Source organism: Leptopilina heterotoma, unplaced genomic scaffold, assembly GCF_015476425.1.
Source record: "Leptopilina heterotoma isolate Lh14 unplaced genomic scaffold, ASM1547642v1 Lhet_6, whole genome shotgun sequence".
NCBI classification, from domain to species: domain Eukaryota; kingdom Metazoa; phylum Arthropoda; class Insecta; order Hymenoptera; family Figitidae; genus Leptopilina; species Leptopilina heterotoma.
Window position 1 is genome coordinate 6,113,476 of NW_025111137.1, and position 18,469 is coordinate 6,131,944.

General features: G+C 28.3%; 1 protein-coding gene across 6 annotated transcripts in view; it reads right to left on the bottom strand.

The window, feature by feature from the left end:
* The window catches only part of LOC122509087 (glutamate receptor ionotropic, kainate 2), a 129,831-nt gene that overhangs the window by 13,489 nt on the left and 97,873 nt on the right, over positions 1–18,469 (bottom strand). For 4 of the 6 annotated variants that reach the window (XM_043622849.1, XM_043622847.1, XM_043622853.1 and 1 more), the window contains exons 9-17: positions 17,171–17,374; positions 16,787–16,990; positions 15,419–15,523; positions 9,596–9,853; positions 9,181–9,360; positions 8,728–8,865; positions 4,127–4,324; positions 3,378–3,603; positions 3,020–3,184 (exon numbers count right to left, since the gene is read on the bottom strand). In XM_043622849.1, coding sequence (XP_043478784.1) covers positions 3,020–3,184; positions 3,378–3,603; positions 4,127–4,324; positions 8,728–8,865; positions 9,181–9,360; positions 9,596–9,853; positions 15,419–15,523; positions 16,787–16,990; positions 17,171–17,374 — 1,678 coding nt within the window. The remainder of the gene's footprint in view (positions 1–3,019; positions 3,185–3,377; positions 3,604–4,126; positions 4,325–8,727; positions 8,866–9,180; positions 9,361–9,595; positions 9,854–15,418; positions 15,524–16,786; positions 16,991–17,170; positions 17,375–18,469) is intronic. The other 2 variants (XM_043622851.1, XM_043622852.1) reach the window with 2 other exon arrangements.

The following is an 18,469-nucleotide window of genomic DNA, read 5'->3' on the forward strand; positions in this document are numbered from 1 at the left end:
AAAACGAGTTTCAATTTAATCATTTTAAAATTATTTTGCTAAAATAAATTCTTTTTTAAATAATATTAAAAAGATACACTGAATAATTGTTGAGAGAACTGTTCGTCCAATGCGCTGTAGTGCTGCGTTAAAAACAAACGTACAGCTGAGTTAATTTTAGGAAGAGTAACTTTCCTTTTTGATCGAGCTGTCAAACTATCTTTCAAATAGCCACTAACTCAACGCTATTGATAGTAAAGTTTAGGATAGCAATTCTTTTTTTTTTTTTGATAGAGTTTAAATAGCGCTGCACAACAGTCAATAGCCCAACTATTTTATCAACTGTTTGTCAGTGTTAGCAAACAGAACACAGAACAGATTTTGTCATGTGTAGTGGAAAACCATCAAGATTAGATTTTAAATAGTAACCAGATCAGTTAGCATAGTAAAAGTGTTAAAAGAATACAACAAAGTAATTTTTTTGATTAAGAATAAAAAATTTTTGAAAAAGGTCCGCCATATTGGATCCGCCATTTTGAATTTTCAAAAATGGACATCGGATTCGTAATCAGCGACCCAAAAAACTATTAAAGCTTGTTGAGATATAAAATTTTCTATGCAGGAATGCAGGGTAATTTGAACCATTTTGGTACCGATTTCTGCAATTTAATTAAACCGTAGGAAGGTTAAAAGAATAACGGTGAACTATTGACGATAATTTTGTCCAAAAATTATCTTAATACTTTACTGACGAATCATAGCTTTAAATTTGGGGAAAGGGAAAATCATTACTACAAATGCCAGACCAATTAATGTTCCAGTGAATTTTTTGTTTTTCTCGTCATTTAATTTTCAAATATATGGATTTTTATGAAATGATTTTCTAACGAACAGCTTTGGTAATTTTACTACAACGAGAAGATCTCGAATAACCAACATTAAACATTTTCTAAATTCCGATAGAAAACAAATGTCGAAAAATTATAGGGTTTAGCAATCAAATTACAATCAGATTTATTTAAATTTATTTACGAAAAACAAAGTTTCTAAGGCTAAGAAGCTTTGGAAAATTTATGTGAATACCTTCGAACAGAATTAGAATATTTAGGACTTGTCACCACTGATATAAAGGAATAAAACTAGATTCTTTAAAAATATAAGCAGTTCAAGATTTTAGAGACCCAAAAAACTTATATTCTTGTTAAACATTTGATTTTACAAGAGACTCAATGCTAGTAATGCAGTAACAGAAATTGTTTTTTTTTCAAGTTTCACATTTATGTTATGCTATCGATTGTATAATTTGATTCTACTTTAATATCAAATTTAAATTGAATTTTACGTGAAACGGATTTTAAATTTGAATTTAAATAAGCTTTAGTGTCAAATTAATTTTCTTTTCAAATTCGAATTGACTTTGACGCGAATATCAAAATGAATTTGGGTTCAAATAAAAATTAATTCGAAATCGAAAAGAAATTGTCGCGATAATCAATTGGAATTCGAAATTATAGAAAATTTGACGTCAAAGTCAATTCGAATTCGATATCTAAATGAACTCAAATTACCTAATCGACGCAGTGTAGCGTTGCGGTATCGAGGTATTAAAGCATGATTATGAATAAGAGATGTCGGAGAGTGGGACATAATGATGGGGGAGGATCGCTGTAGGGATAATACGTTCAAATAGACAACGGATTACTAATTATTAATTTGACGAGTTCGAACTGTGAGTTGCAACGATGAAAATAAAGTTAAGTTGCATTTTAAATTACAGTTTTTATTTTCACTTGTAAAAGCAACACAAAACTGTTTGCTAAGGTTCAGACGCTGTGGAATTTCTATCAGAATTTCTAAAACGGTAACGAGCTAATTTTATAAAATGTTCTTATACCGTCGATGTAATAATAAAGTAATTATTATTAATAATATCATAACCTCTGCTAAATGGATCTTAAACCAGGAATTCGACCACTATTTTCAGATTTTCTCTATTTGCTCTTCCAGTCAACTATATTTCATAAAAAAAATAAAAATGATAATCTAGATGGAGATTACCTATCGCTATTATAAATGGATGAATTCCACGAGAGGACAAACATTGATTTGTTTCTATATTCTGACCTTTTCTTTCCTTCGATTCTGACATCATAGCATAATGTCACTTTCTATAAAAATATGTAAAATTTAAAAAAAAAAATCTTTGTATAAAAATGGAAAATTCGAATATCTTTTATCTTATAAACTTATTTTATCTTCCCTTTCCACTGTGTTGAGACACTATCACTAATAATCAAGATTGCTTGCTTCCAAAGTCTTAGCCACATGACTTTCTATTGATCTCCTTGTACATATCCCATTTTTTCTTACCTTCAAATATGTTCATCACTCAAAGAAAACTTTAAAGAATAAATTTTTTTTCAACGCTCTAAATATTTTCTCAATTTTAGTAAATTCCAAACTTATTAAAAATAAATTAATCACACTTTTGTTCTAATTCTAATATTATCTTTTTTTTATAGAAATTTTTGTGGTCTTATCAGGAATTCTTGATAAAGTAATAAACCAATGATTTTACGAATTAACCTTGTGGTTTTCCGTTAAAGCTAAATTAATAGAAGTGTCTTTTCTGTATTATCGAGTAAAGCTTCCTCTTGTACTACAATAATTTTTCCCACAAAAAAATGGAAACCTTTAAACTTGTAATAGTTTAGCGTGGTTATAAATAATTTTTTTTGCTTTAAAATCAATAAACCATTAATGAAATATTACATAAATTGTATTTTCAATTTCGTATTGTTTTTAACTTTTCTTTATTGATTTTAGGGAGAATAAATAATTCTGCAAAATATTTGTTTTTATTCGAGGTTTTAAATAAGTGTCTTTTGAGTTCATTATTTTGCTAATTTTTTTTACAATCTCTTCTCTGTTTAATGTTAAAAAAAATTAATTTCCTAATTGTCTGCCTCTATAGTTTGGAAATTTGCCGAAAAGTAGGAGAATTTTTTAGGAATTATTTTTAATCTGATCATCTACTCACCAATATTCTCCACTCCTAATGCATTTGCTTTACTCTCTTTGTTTTTTTCGTCTCTATTACACACGTCGCCCGTATTTTTCCACCACTTGTCATAGAGGATCTGTATAACACCTTTTTCTTGAAGTTCCAAAATGGCCAACGATATTTTATCTCGCCATGGTGAACCTTTAAGAAAAAAAAATAAAATAAGCATGAATCCTTATAGTAAAAATTATTTAAAGAAGATGAAAAAATTATTTATAATCAGTTTTACGTTTAGAAAATATTTTTAAGTTTCCAAATTTGAAAAAGAGAATAAATATGTAACTTAGGTTTTATGAAGAGTGAATCGTAAAAAAAACATCAGGTTTAATATTACCTTTTGGAGTAGCGATTCCATAACCTTTGCTATCTAATAATCCTCCGATTTGGGTCAGATTACAGTCTCTTTGAACCGCGTAATCTAACATCGTTGATTCCATTAGGAAAGCGTAGTCTCCTTCAAGAACCCTTTTCACTCCCTCTTCATACGATGAAACGAAAACGGCAGGACTTTTAGATTCCATAAACCTCCACATTTTCTGGTAGATTCCAATTTTAGAATCCTGTTGTATAAAGATGAAATTCTTATTTGATACTTAAAAAGATTGTTTACAATTTTATTTTATGTAATTAAAGTTCAATTTAGTGGAAATTAATTAATAAAATAAAAATCATGGGGTTGGGGGCAGTCATAATTTACAAAACAAGTTTTTTAAAAAAATTGTCCTCCATATTGGATCCGCCATTTTGAATTTTGGAAATATGATGTGAAATTCGTTATGAGCGACCCTAAAAACTCCTCAAATACCAAGTTTCATAAGAGTTCTAATTGTTTCTTAAAATTGATCCGCCATATTGGATCCGCCATTTTGAATTATTAAAATTTTACTTAAGATTCGTAATCAACTTCAGAAACCAGGTTCTTTTATCTGGTCCACTTAAACTAAATTGTAAAAACATTTTTCAATTAGTTTTAATATTTTTAATTAAAAAAAAAGTTAAACTGCTATTTGAAATTATCTAAAATGTTCACTTTTTCATGATGTTGACTGCCCCCCTAACTTCTTAATAAGAATTAAATTTTACCCTAAAGAATGTCATTGTGCTCCCTCCTTCTAAAGTTCCATAAGCTATTTCCGTTTGTTCAGCCAGATCAGCTGCATTTTCAATCGGCGTTATCATTCTTTCGACTGTAAGAAATGCAGCAAGATTCGCCGTATATGAAGAGATAATAATTAAAGTAAAAAACCACCAAATTCCACCAACTATTCTCGTGCTAGTTGCCTGAAAACGGAAAGAAAAAAAAATCTGTTTTAGTTTAAATACACTAGGGCTTTATTTTTAATCCTAGAAACTTTGATTATAAATAAATCAATAAATAAATAAAGTAAATAAATAAATTATTACAGTTTACAACAGTTAACATGTATGTAGATATTAAAAATTAAGCAAATAACTTTTTTCTCTTTATTTCCACAAATAGAGTTGATTTTTCAATAAAAAAAAAACTTTTCATTCTTGACACTCTATGAAAGTTAAGTAAAGAATAAAAATTATTTTGTTTCAGAAAAAAAAAAATTATTAAACTTTTTCTAAAATATCTGAAATTATTTTGTAATATAATATTATATATTATTATTATTATTATTATTATTATTATTATTATTATTATTATTATTATTATTATTATTATTATTATTATTATTATTATCATATATTATTATTATTTTTATATATTATATAAAAATAATTCGATTATATGATAACATTTTTTAGGTATGTTATTTAACGCTAAATGGAATTTAAATTTTTTAATAGAATTTATTTTTTTCTTTGTTGAAAATGAGAAAAAGGGGAGAGAAAGAGAGATGAACAGCAAGATTAAAAGGAACCTCATTTTATATCCACTCTACGTTTCGTGTTCTTTACATAGTTATTGAATAAACATATTTTACAAACGAGAAAGCTGCGTAGAGTTGTTATTCAAGATTTTCATTTTTCATGAAAGACTGAGTATAATCACAGGAATAATCACATTTTATTATTAAAACTTTTCTTCTGTAAGGTAAATTTCTTATCTTTGTAATTCATTTTTTTTTGCTAAAACATATTCTTGCATATTATTATTACACTCTGCAAAAATCGTGATAAATCAATAATTTATTATTTTTAAATAAATCAACTCTATTCCTGGTCGATGAATGATAATTTTTTTAATAAACACGTTTTTTAAATTTAGTTATTTACTTCTTGGAAGAAAAAAAATTAAAAATTAAAAAGTGGCATTTAAACGAAAAAGTTAAATTATTATTAATGTCATATCCATTCCCACGCATGAAAGATATTCTCAAACTCGTGTTCCAAATGTTCAACTTGTGCTTTTGTTCACATTCGTACGATGTGGAAACTAGATTTCAGAAATTCCACATTAAAGTGTCGTTCTCTGCTTTTTCTACTATTTTATTTTTTTAGACATTATTTAACTATATACATATATATATACATAAAACTTTCAACACGCGTATTAAAATCGAATTATAAGAACCTAGAGGGAATAATAATTCTACCCATGGAATTTCCACAGCGATGTATATATAGTTTAAAGTGTTAGCTTTTTGCAATCGAGACTATTGTAATTCACATGGTCGCAGTATTCAGGAATCACCATATAATGCCAACAAAAGTTTCCTTTTAAAACAAAGTTACTGTATACTTTTTATTTAGAATTGAATCAAAGGAATTAAATTCGCCTTTTTATAAAAGTATAATATTATTTTTATGTATGTTTTAAAATATGCACATTGAATATTGGGAGATGAAAACTTCTTTGTTATATTTTTTAATTATTTAAATTTATTATTCTTCCTAATATTACTGTTATTAACGTTCATTATTCATTTGTAATTTTTAATAATTAACAGAATGTGTCTGTTAGAAATTCAATGGTAATTTTTTCGACCACTTTTCTCTTTAAATATTTAATATAAATGGAGCTGAAATTTTTTATGAAAGTCTAAAATATAATAAAGAAGGGCAGTAATGTGGAAAAGTTTTAACAATTCAAAAATAAATTATAATAAAGCACTTTGAAATTGGAAGAGACGAGAAATTGATTAGAAGTGACAGTGACAACTGATAATTTTAAAGTAATTTGTAATAATTAATTTTCAAAATATTAAATCTTTTGCACATCACTGCCCTTCTTTATTGTATTATAGACTTTCGTTGAAAATTTGATCTCAATTAACTTATTAGAAAACTCTACAAGAATTCAATTACTCAAATACAAAAGAAAATTATTTATTGTATAATTAAATGTTTCTTCAAATTTAATTCTTTTAAAGCATTTTATTAACACATTTTTAAATAATTAAATTCTTTTGACGATATTTAATAAAATTTTTAAGAATAGTACCATTTTTTTAAAATAATTGAAATCTGTTGGATAACAGCCTGGCCATTTTTGTAAAATTATTTAATATCAATGAGTGCCGGGCTGAAAAAGTTTCCTTTTCATCTAAAAAAAACAAATACAAAAATAATAAAGTGAATGTGTAAATAATTAATGGACCCAAAAACTGATTGAATGTGAAAAAAGAGATTTTATTGAATTTTTGCAGTAATTTTCAATGTTTTTTTTAAAGAAAATGGTTGAAGATACGCCATTTTGAATTTTAATATTAATTTTATAAAATTTTGAATAGAAGAAAGTGAAAGTGAAAGTGTCTTGAAAGTGACATGAGAGTGAAGTGAAGTTACAGATTCGTACCCAAATATTTTAGACTAAAAAATTTCTAGGTAAATTATATTTCCACAGCTCACCGCTCTGACATGAAATTTATTTACTGAATTGTTTTAATTGTAATTTTTTCAAATTCACAACAAATTTACCAGGTTCTGCAGTTTAAATATTCCATGGGCAGAGAAAAGGAAATTTGACGATAACCCTGCATGTATATACATGCCCACAGAGCCGGCTAGCACCATATGTTTAAAATCTGTAAATTTTCCTCAATCATTATGAGTACTTTTGGAGTATCTGTAAATTTTTGGCACCAGTTAATAATAACAGTTAATAATAATTGTAAATGTTTCATAAATATAAATTTAATAAATCTGTCTATTTTCCAATCTAATCATAATTCAACAATGCAATTTCAATTCCTCTAAATTTATAAGACATCTGAATCAATAAAAATACTTTTAAATTCATCATTATTGACTCAAATACATTTTTTGAATTAAATCCCACATTCTATAACAGCACTCTTTTATTGATTTGTAATTCAAATCATAAGAAATTATACTTTCTGATTTGACGATGATTAATGCATTAGAAACCATTTTTTTCTGATAGATATTTTATCTTTAAACATATAAAAAAAGGCGTGTGTAGGAGTTGAAAATTTTATTTCTTACCTTCATGGAATATGGTTTTTATTTTAACTTCGTATATTTTAAATGTGGAAAGAAATTTATTCATGATAAAATTAAAGTAAACTTAAATTAATTATTACGTGCATTTTTCATTGTATAGCAGATTTAAAAATTAGGATGTCTTAACTAATTAAAAGGATTTAAATTAAAATTTTAATAAGACAGAACAAAAGGTAAAAAAAATTTGTTTAATTAACAGTCGAATAGTATATTTGACAACAATATTTAATTAGTATTGTGAATATTTCTGAGCAATATTGAGACAATATGCTTTATTTGAAATAAAGGAGGCATGCTGCTTAATTTTCAATAAAAAGAAAATTAATTAAAATTTTTTCGAGTGTAAAGAAATATATATACTGTTGAATATGAAATTTTACATTATTTCTCTTTCAACAGAATGAGACTTGGTTAAAATTAAAACAAGTGAAAAATAAATTACAGCTCTGCAAAAAATAGTAAACATAAGGTGCTTTGGCTTGCAATGTATGATTACATGCAGGGTTAACATGCATTTTGAAAAGCAATAAAATAATGTATTTTTCAGTCAAGTTTTTTTGTTCTTTTTTACAATTTTCTTTTTAATTATGAGGTTTATGAATTTTTAAAAAATGCGTGAATATGAATGACATTATTTAATTTTTCATATGGTGCTAAATATAAGATCTCGCAAAAGAATACTATATAAAGATTCATAATTAATGGATTAGACCACTCTGAAACTTTTTAAAAATCAAATTCTTTTTTGCTTAATTTCAAAGAATGAAGTCATCAAAAAGTTACGTCGAACGGTCCTAAAATAGTCGAAATTGCAACATTTATTGCTGCAAGTATTTTCAATGACAATTATAATAATATTTTACGGTATAATAAAAATTTTTAAATTAAAAATTGGACCCCATGCACAAAAAATGTGTGAAGATGTCGACTAGCAGCGCGTTACTAATTCGAATTTAAAAACGCGAGAGGTCACAACAAAGTCTCGAAAATTGAAAAGAGCTCAACAAAAAGAAGCAAAAGCAAAAAAGAAAATTTTTTATGACCAACAAAAGAATTCATTTTTATGTTCGATTAATAATTTTAGTGATTAAAGTAAGTAAATTCGAAATTAATTTTCTTGTCCAAAAATTAAAGGTAAACGGAAAATTTTGTTAATTACTTTTTTGCAGATTAAAAATATTTGGTTTAGTATTATACTGCGATCTCCAGTTAAATTTTTTTAAAGAGCCGACTCTGTGTGACATTATTACCTTTGGGTTAAGGTCACTTCCCTGTTGCATTAGGGTGCCAACTGTAAACCAGAAGCTGTTGGCCAAGGTGAAATCATTGACGGTTCTCGGCAATGGGATGTCATCGCTGCTAGAATCTAAGACGCTGAGATGACCGCCCTGATGAATTTGTGGCCCCCGCCAAGTGATGCGAAATCAAATGAGCAATTACACGGGGTTCTCTTCATTCTTTACTTTAAAAAATTTCTTTATTTCAATTTCATTTTAGTGAAATTAATTTTTTTTTTCGTTTTTAAATAAGAAATTTGTCTCTAGTTGAAAAAAATATTCACAATTACAAACTAATTTCATATATTAACTTTTAATTCTAAAACTTTTGAGAAACTTGCAGCTTATTTGGCGAACATGAAAGAAATTATTTAAATGGGTTTGATTTATAAATTTTATTTTCAGCACCACTTGGCAAGAGCCTACCTGTAGTGGACACTTGCAGCTTGGACATGGTTCTGGTTCAACCCATTCATATGGCGAAAATCTTGCCACTATCCAAATTGTTAATGACACCATAACATAAGCACCCAACATGAATAACCAGATCTCCACGGCGAGAGGATTCATAAATGAGAAGAGTCGCGAAGGCATACGACCGGATACCTGAAGCAATCATACGTTTTTAATTAACATGTCTATTAACTCTAAACATTGTTTACCAAAATTATTTTTTCTGTGCGAAAAATTACCATTTATAATAATTAAGTTTAAATGTTCATTTATTTTATCAAAATTTTCAATCATTAAAAAAAATATAAAGCGGGGAATGGGTAGGACGATAATCAAGAATGATGATGAACGAAAAGAAATCCATGAAGAAGCACCTCGTTGATTATACCTTTGGGTTGAGTCCGCTTCCTTGTCTCAGAAATGTTCCTGTGATGAACCAAAAACTGTTGCTGACGGTGAATTGATTTTCAATAATGTCACTTTCTCCAAGACAGGGATGAGGATTATGCCATTCGTAGGGGCTGAATCGTGCCATCACAAAGAGAGTAAAACTAACCAACATATAGGCTGCCAATACGTATAACCAAATTTCCACAGCCAGGGGATTCATGAACGAGAAGAGCCTGGTTGGTTGACTAGATGGTACCTAAATTATGTTACGCTGCGATTTTAATTAAAACGGTTCCCCCAATATTTTCCATCACACGTTTATGAATAAAGTGAGTTATATTTAGTCAATATTATTATGTCACATATTTGACAAATACGCTTTAATATGCAATTACACACAAAAATAAAGTTAAAATTACATAAACAGAATTAATAAATTTTTGTTGATTATTCTATATTTACTTTGTTATTCAATTTTGTTATGGATTCACAGACGTAGCTCGGAATGAAGCCGTAACCGCTTGCAGAGGACCTTACCCTGGACGATGTGATTTTGAACAGCTTTATTTGAATTTAGCCTTTGAATTCATTATTGTTTTCACTTAATGTTTTCTATCAATTATTCTTTGGATTCTGATGCTGATGATGACCTTAATTCATGCGCATGAGGATTTTGAGCGGCATTATATTGATATAGTAAAAAGACATGCGTATAAAATAGAATTTTATAATTTAACTTTCCTCCTTTTTGACGTAGACAAATTGAAAATTCTATTTTGTGGAAAATGTTCATCGTATCGATTTTGTAAACTGAAATTAAATTTTTGAATAATCAATTAAAACTCTTCATCAAAAAATATTAATAGTCAATTCTCAATTCACTAGTTTATTAAATTCCAATAATTACCCCTTTTCTCGAGGGACATTCCGCCTAGACCAAAACCCAACGATGCGAATCGATGATGCGAGGAACGAAACTATTATCAACACACAGAGACTAGCCAAAGGTGATAGTTTAGTAGAGAATTCGTTGCTGTTTAAACTCTCCATTGACTCGGATGGATAATTCGAATAGGTAATTTTGGTTTGCTGAGGAGAAGGAGTAATGCTCCATTTTTAATATCTAAATTCCTGTGAACTCTAAGAGAATTTAGAAATTGTTGTTGAATTTATAAATACTTCGAACAGATCATTATAGACCACATTCGTATCTTCTGGGAATTTAATACACCTTGCCTCTATCTGACTTGAGAAATACTGATATTTCCTTTTCGGATTACTTATTCTAACCTCAATTACAATTTATTTCGAAACCTTTGAAGATATCCTATTTGTACTAACAGTAATTAACCTGGAACGTATATTAACAATACAGTTAATACATAATATTAAAACTTGCGATTTTAATATGTGTAAGACAAAATATCGAAAGATATTTTACTGAAGTCTATCATTATTTTTCTGACACTCTGGGTACCACTTGTTACTCAGATTCGAATTAATTATTACCCAATATGCGCTGAACAACTTTCGAGAAAACTACGCTTTTTACTTTGGTATAAGAATACAAGAAGCCTTTCGTTATGGTAGCGATTGTGAATACAAAAGATAGCAATTTTATGATAGCAAATAGATCACACAATTATTTGTGACTGCAATATTCTAGCAGTCGCAACCTGACTGATTAATAATAACCATTTTAATAGTTTTCAATAATTCACCAAAGTGCTGAAGAAAGTTAGTGAAGAGGCTGATCTGGAGGCAAGTCAGACAAGGGTTGAGGGAGTTAACCAGTTAACCCACTAAAAAGGGAGACCTCCTTATGACGGTCGTCCTAGGCAGATTTAGGCCCGAACCTAGGACATTGCTTGCAGTACACTGTCAATGCAGTAACTCGTCAGGTTCGATGACAGAAATATCTCAAACTTATTTTGTCATTGTTGAATAAACATTAAATACTTTGTATCTCAATTTAATTGCTTAATTACCATTATTAATAAACTATTATATACGAGGATGAGAATTTCCAGCTTTTAGCTTAAATACTCATCGAGGATCTCCACCTTAAATTTAACGAGAAACCATGGATCATCGCACATGTTCTGCTTCGTCACATCCGTTTGCCCCTCTTTCAAAGGAAGTTACTGAGTTACCTAATGATATCCTCAATTAATTTACAGCTTGCTACCCGTCCTTTACCTACTTAATAGATAACTAGGAGGTGACTCTAATAAGAAAGTTTTCTCTGCGGATGTTAGTAAAGGGGCTGCAAGCATAAATAGGGTGGATAAGTCTGTGGATCAGAAGGTCATATGTGGTCCAATAAAAAAGAGAATTGTGGTCACTAGGTGTCATCGCTGGATTATGGTCACATATCGACGTTACCTTCTTTCTTGATCTGCTTTCGTTTCTTTTCAGAAAAAGATTTAAAGTTCGCATTCGACCTACTTTTCAGTAAAATGATAGTCATTTGTGCTAGTAAGAATTTGCTTCTTAAGAATTTTAACTAGTTGGGAAACGTGAAATAGATTGTTAATTGTGTTACCCAATTAGTATTCAGCGTTATTTTATTTTTTGAATTTGTTTAACGAAAAAAAATTGAGAAAACTCTGGACATCAGATCAAAAATTAAAAGTTTTATTGTTCTATATTAATAAAACAAATTATTACAATAGCTCTAGAGCATGTGATTGTCAATCGAAAATAAACTTATGTTGACTGTAAAATTAACTGGATAATTACTTCCTCGTAAAGGAAGTTTTGGATTTTTAAATTTGCAAAAAAAAACGTTTTTTGCGGGGCGCATGATTTTTCCCAAATGTCATTTTTCCGAAATGTCATTTTACCGAACTGCACTTTTGCGAATACTCATTTTTGCGAAAAGCCAATTTTGCGAAATGTCACTTTTGCGAATTGTCATTTTTTCGAAAAGCTATTTTTGCGAATTGTCATTTTTGCGAATCGCCATTTTTACGAATTGTCAATTTTCCGAAAATTCATTTTTGCGAATCGACATTTTTACGAATTGTCAATTTTCCGAAAAGTCATTTTTGCGAATTGTCATTTTTACGAAAAGACATTTTTGTGAAATGTCATTTTTGCAAAAGACATTTTTACGAATTGCCATTTTTGCAAATTGTCATTTTTGCGAATTGTCACTTTTGCGAATCGCTATTTTTGCGAATCGATATTTTTACGAATCGCCATTTGTACGAATTGTCATTTTTGCGAATAGTCATTTTTGCGAAAAGTTATTTTTACGAATTGTCAGTTTTGCGAATTGTCAATTTTCCGAAAAGTCATTTTTGCGAATCGCCATTTTTACGAATTGTCAATTTTCCGAAAAGTCATTTTTGCGAATTGTCATTTTTACGAAAAGACATTTTTGTGAAATGTCATTTTTCCAAAGACATTTTTGCGAAAAGTCATTTTTGCGAATCGCCATTTTTACGAATTGTCAATTTCTCGAAAAGTCATTTTAGCGAATTGTCATTTCTGCGAAATAGTACATTGTGCAACGAGGACGCAAAGCGCAAGTTTCTCGTCCGAGCTTGATTTTGCAGTACGAGGCGAAGCCGAGTACTGTAAACAAGCGAGGACGAGAAATGCGTGCGTCCGAGGTACACACGACATTTTATACAAAACGAGAATGTAATCCGCGGTTACTCGGTGCGTTTTGAGAGGTAAAGCATGGCTTTGCTTCAAGTAGTAGTTTTACGGTCCTAGGACGAGAAAGTAGTCTTTACCGTCCGCTTGCGCAGCAAACTTTTCGCAAAAATGACAATTCGTAAAAATGTCGATTCGTAAAAATAGCGATTCGCAAAAGTGACAATTCGCAAAAATGACATTTCTTAAAAATGACAATTCGCAAAAATGGCAATTCGTAAAAATGACTTTTCGCAAAAATGTCTTTTGCAAAAATGACATTTCACAAAAATGTCTTTTCGTAAAAATGACAATTCGCAAAAATGACTTTTCGGAAAATTGACAATTCGCAAAAATGACAATTCGTAAAAATGGCGATTCGTAAAAATAGCGATTCGCAAAAGTGACAATTCGCAAAAATGACATTTCTTAAAAATGACAATTCGCAAAAATGACAATTCGTAAAAATAACTTTTCGGAAAAATGACTATTCGCAAAAATGACAATTCGTAAAAATGTCGATTCGTAAAAATAGCGATTCGCAAAAGTGACAATTCGCAAAAATGACATTTCTTAAAAATGACAATTCGCAAAAATGGCAATTCGTAAAAATGACTTTTCGCAAAAATGTCTTTTGCAAAAATGACATTTCACAAAAATGTCTTTTCGTAAAAATGACAATTCGCAAAAATGACTTTTCGGAAAATTGACAATTCGCAAAAATGTCGATTCGCAAAAATGACAATTCGCAAAAATAGCTTTTCGAAGAAATGACAATTCGCGAAAGTGACATTTCGCAAAATTGGCTTTTCGCAAAAATGAGTATTCGCAAAAGTGCAGTTCGGTAAAATGACATTTCGGAAAAATGACATTTGGGGAATAATCATGCGTCCCGTTTTTTGCCCATAACTTTAAAAAAATGTTAGGACACCTATAATTGTTTTTTCATAATTTTGTAGAGTTTTTTTAGACGCATCTTTTGAGTCCTAATTGAACATTTTTTGTCCACATTAACCGGAGATATTAAATTTTTAAAAATCAAAAATTTTGGAAAATAAGACTTTTTGAATATTTTGTTGAAATATGTAGAAGTAACTTTAAAATTATCGTTACCAACTTGTGGAGCATTAAAAAACGCTTCGATTGACCTATTTTTGAACCTAATTCAATGCTAAATTTCGAAATTATTGGTATTTTAAAAACATATTTATAAAAAGTTATTTATATATTTCTACTATAACTTTCTTATAAAGGAAGTATTTTTATCTCTATGAGGAAGCAAAGTGTTCATGAAATTAGCACCAAAATTATAAAAAAAATTTACAACTTGGCAGCGGTTTTTTTTTATTAAATAAGCAAATTAAGAACTTGTTATTTGAAAAAGTACTATAAACCTATCTCAATAAACCATCACGTCATGGCAGAGACAACAGTTCGATATGTGATCGATTAGCGTACAGAATAAATGGAATCGCTTGCAAAGTATCATTCATTAATCTGTGCAAGTTGTGAGTAATTAATTAATTGCGAGTATTTATAAACTTGTCCATTTATATTTATCACTTTATTTCCTTTGAAATCAAGAGCAGTCTAACAAAACTAACAAAACTTAATGTAATACCTAAAATGGAATAATTTTTTTAGTGAAATTAAATAATATACGTTTATATAATTATTATTAATTTTAATCTATTATAATTGAATAACTAATTTCCTATATAATTAAATAAAATGATATTTACATTCACATAATTCGATAAAGCATATATGTATTTTGCAACTTTTTAATGTAACTACAACGGTTTCATTTTCAAATAAAAATAAAACCTCTTTTTGTAAATACTGACTATAATTATGTAACATATTGTAGACCCTGATGTATGTAAAAATTTATGTAATAAATTTTTGTACAAGTAAACTAATTCTTCCATTTAGAAATGTTTACCATGCAGTACAAATAATAGGTACATCAAAGAAGAACCTTATTTTTGTGTGTAATTGCTTTTAGAATTTTTTCCAGATAAAAATCGATATTCAAAATCCACCAGAATATGTAAATCATTCCACAGTATGGATAAATCATAAAAGCGGAATTGGTTATATATACTTTCTTATGGTTAATATTTAAGCAACTTATTATTATTTTATTTAATACAGTTATTTATAAATTACTCACCTTAAATAAAATTCCAATGCCTAGATTCATGAAGGGCTTAGTAAAGTCTATTACACTTTCTCTCGCATAATTGATTGTCATAGATGCAACTGCTAAATCTGCTCTCTGAAATAAAAATTATTTTTATTCTTTTTATACAATAAAAATAATTTTCTAGTTACAATGTACTTTCCAAAGAGTAGTTTCCTTAATTATTAATGTCAAAACATAAAAATTATTTAAACTTAGATAAAAAGTGTAATGTTACATATTACATTTCATGTTTTGAGTCTAAAATAATATAAAATAATAATAAAAGAATTTCTTGATATATAAAAAAAAATTCTAAATAAAAAATTCTTGATATATAAAAAATTCTAGAATATTTTTATGACTTAGATTTAATGATGATTTTTGTAAAAAAAACTCTAGTTTCTCTATAGAGTCTTTCATGCTTTCTACTTTGCCACTTCACCTCGTATTCCTTTTTTAATTTCAAGATATCTTTTCCTTATTGTTTGAAAACAGAGAAAAACTTTTGTGTTCTTTTGTTGGACTCTATTGTTTATAAGCTTCTTTCATTCTCGAAACTATACGTTTTCGACAACTTGTATACTCTCATAACAGGAAGTAGAATTTTTTATTTTGTTTATTTCTGATCAAGACTGAAGATTGATTAAAAGAAATTATGTTGAAACGTAATTTTTCATACTCAATAACATACTGCAATTTATTATTTGATATACAATATATATTTTATTTTTCTAAAACAGCTTTTCTATATTTCAGTGAAAGGAATATTTTTGGAATAGATAAATTAAATAGAAGTAAATCTACTATCTTTATTGAATTAAATTTAAGTAACAGAAGTAATTTATTATAAAAAATCAATAGTGTACAAAACTTATTTTAATAAATGGTAATAATAGTGTCATGTCATCGCGACGTATTTATATTTTCTTAAAAGCTGTCCCTTAATATCAAAGATCCTTCCGCTCTGTGAATAAATCAGTTTTCAATCACCCAGGCCGGGCCATTTTTAATAAATAATCTTAGGTTATATTCATATATTGGTTTCGTTCTGAGGCGTAACAATAGTAATAATATTTCAAGTTTTATAGTTGCATCAATAAAAATAAAAAAATTCCTAATTTTCTCAGTTTTTTAAGATGTGTATCCCCTTTTAAAGAATAAAATACATCTATTGATTTATCAAACTATCAAATTAAGTACTATTGACCCAATTAAAACTTCTGGAAGAACATAGAGGCTTAGCGAGCTCACTAACTTTTATAACAGACAGGTTACTTTAAAAGTTCTTTAAATTATTAAAAAGTATTTTTGAAAAATCATATAAAGCGGAATAAAATATTATCGCCAAGTAATTACCTTTTCCATAAGTTCTCGAACGATTCCATTCCATTCTTTCGTTTCGGGATCGTATACACCGTACATATGATCAGGCACTAATCGAATAACATACTGAAATCCTACTTGTCCGGCTATCCACTTTAATAAATCAATACAAAACCCCTCAAATTTTGCATTTCCTGTTAAATTCTTATCGTCTCGAACCATTACGTATGGTTTCTCCTAAAAATTAAAAATATATTTTATTATTGTGATAAAATTGAAGTTAACATTAAAAGTTGGTTTTTGCGCAAGGCTTTTTTTTATTCTTAAGTAGGACAAATTTTCTATGAGAAGTGAGAATCACAAAAGCCTCTACAAATATGATGAGGGATTTTTTTTTTTTTAGTAAAGAAATCTTACCTCTCTCGTCATTACGACAAGGGTAATGTTGGTTGCTGCAGTATCGTAAAAAGCTCCAACATCTGTAACGTTTACTCCACTTCCTGGCTTCCATTCGCCAACCTTTACGAGGTCTTCCCTTTTAAGCTTAAGCAAGTCCAGCTTGAAATTATTTCTTTTTCCTTCGTTAAATTCTATTCTTCCGGTCAATCCATGTAGGCCAGCCTTAAAAATACATTTTTATTTTTAAATCATAAAACAAACATTTAAGAAATATTTATTTTTTATTAATTTAAACGTGTTCTAAAATCAAACTTAGAATGTTGTATTTATTAATATTAGCTCTCAATAGCATTAAAGATATAATACATATATGAAGTTTGGATTTTTAGTCTTTGATATTGAGCAATTTTTATTAAATGCATCTCTAGCTTTCCTAGAAAGCCAAAATCTGAAAGGACAGCTTAAAATGCGACCTTACAAGAGTAGAACAATCAATAGATATTCTATTAGTATTAGGTTAAATAGTCACCAGCAAGTGAGACTAAAACATATCAGTAAAATAAGAGCGACTGTATCTGAGTAGTGCAAGAACATCAGTGTCACATAAATTAACAGTCCGAGACTTGAACGTCAGACAATGCTTTTCCAGCTCTGATTCATTCAACAAAACCCTATATACAGAGAGAAGGCAATAAAATTGAATCTTTTCCTTATGAATTTAAAATAGATTTATACACATCATGATATTTTTCTGTATTTAGGATTTTAAAACTTTATTTAATTAAAGAAATATTTTTTAATTCAACTTTTAAAAATCCAGACAACAAATTTAATACTATTTTCTAGTGCGTACGATAAAATTATTAAATAAACTTTATTATTAATTTTCTTTACGATTTAATAAGAGGTTTACATGAAAAAATTAATTAAACCTTATATTAACCATACTGCATTTAAAATACAATTTTATCGCTTGAAAATTAAATGGAATATATTATGTAAACAGTACGAATTAAAACATTTAATTCCCTGTGTGTCAGATTAAAACTGATATTAAATTTTCTCCATATTCTGAATTATATTAGAGTAAAACTGTTAATAGATAAAAACATCTCTGAATTTATGTAAGGATGATGCTTGTGGTTTCAAATGCCTGGAAAAGCTTCAAATAGATCAAAATCTACCTCCGCTTTTCTTTTGAGTCAAGATTTGAAAACCGTACTCATTGAAAGAAGTATTTTGTGCATTGAATTACATTTTATTCTCGTAATACTTAAACTGATAAAGTGAATACGGAGTAAAAAGTTTCCATATCAT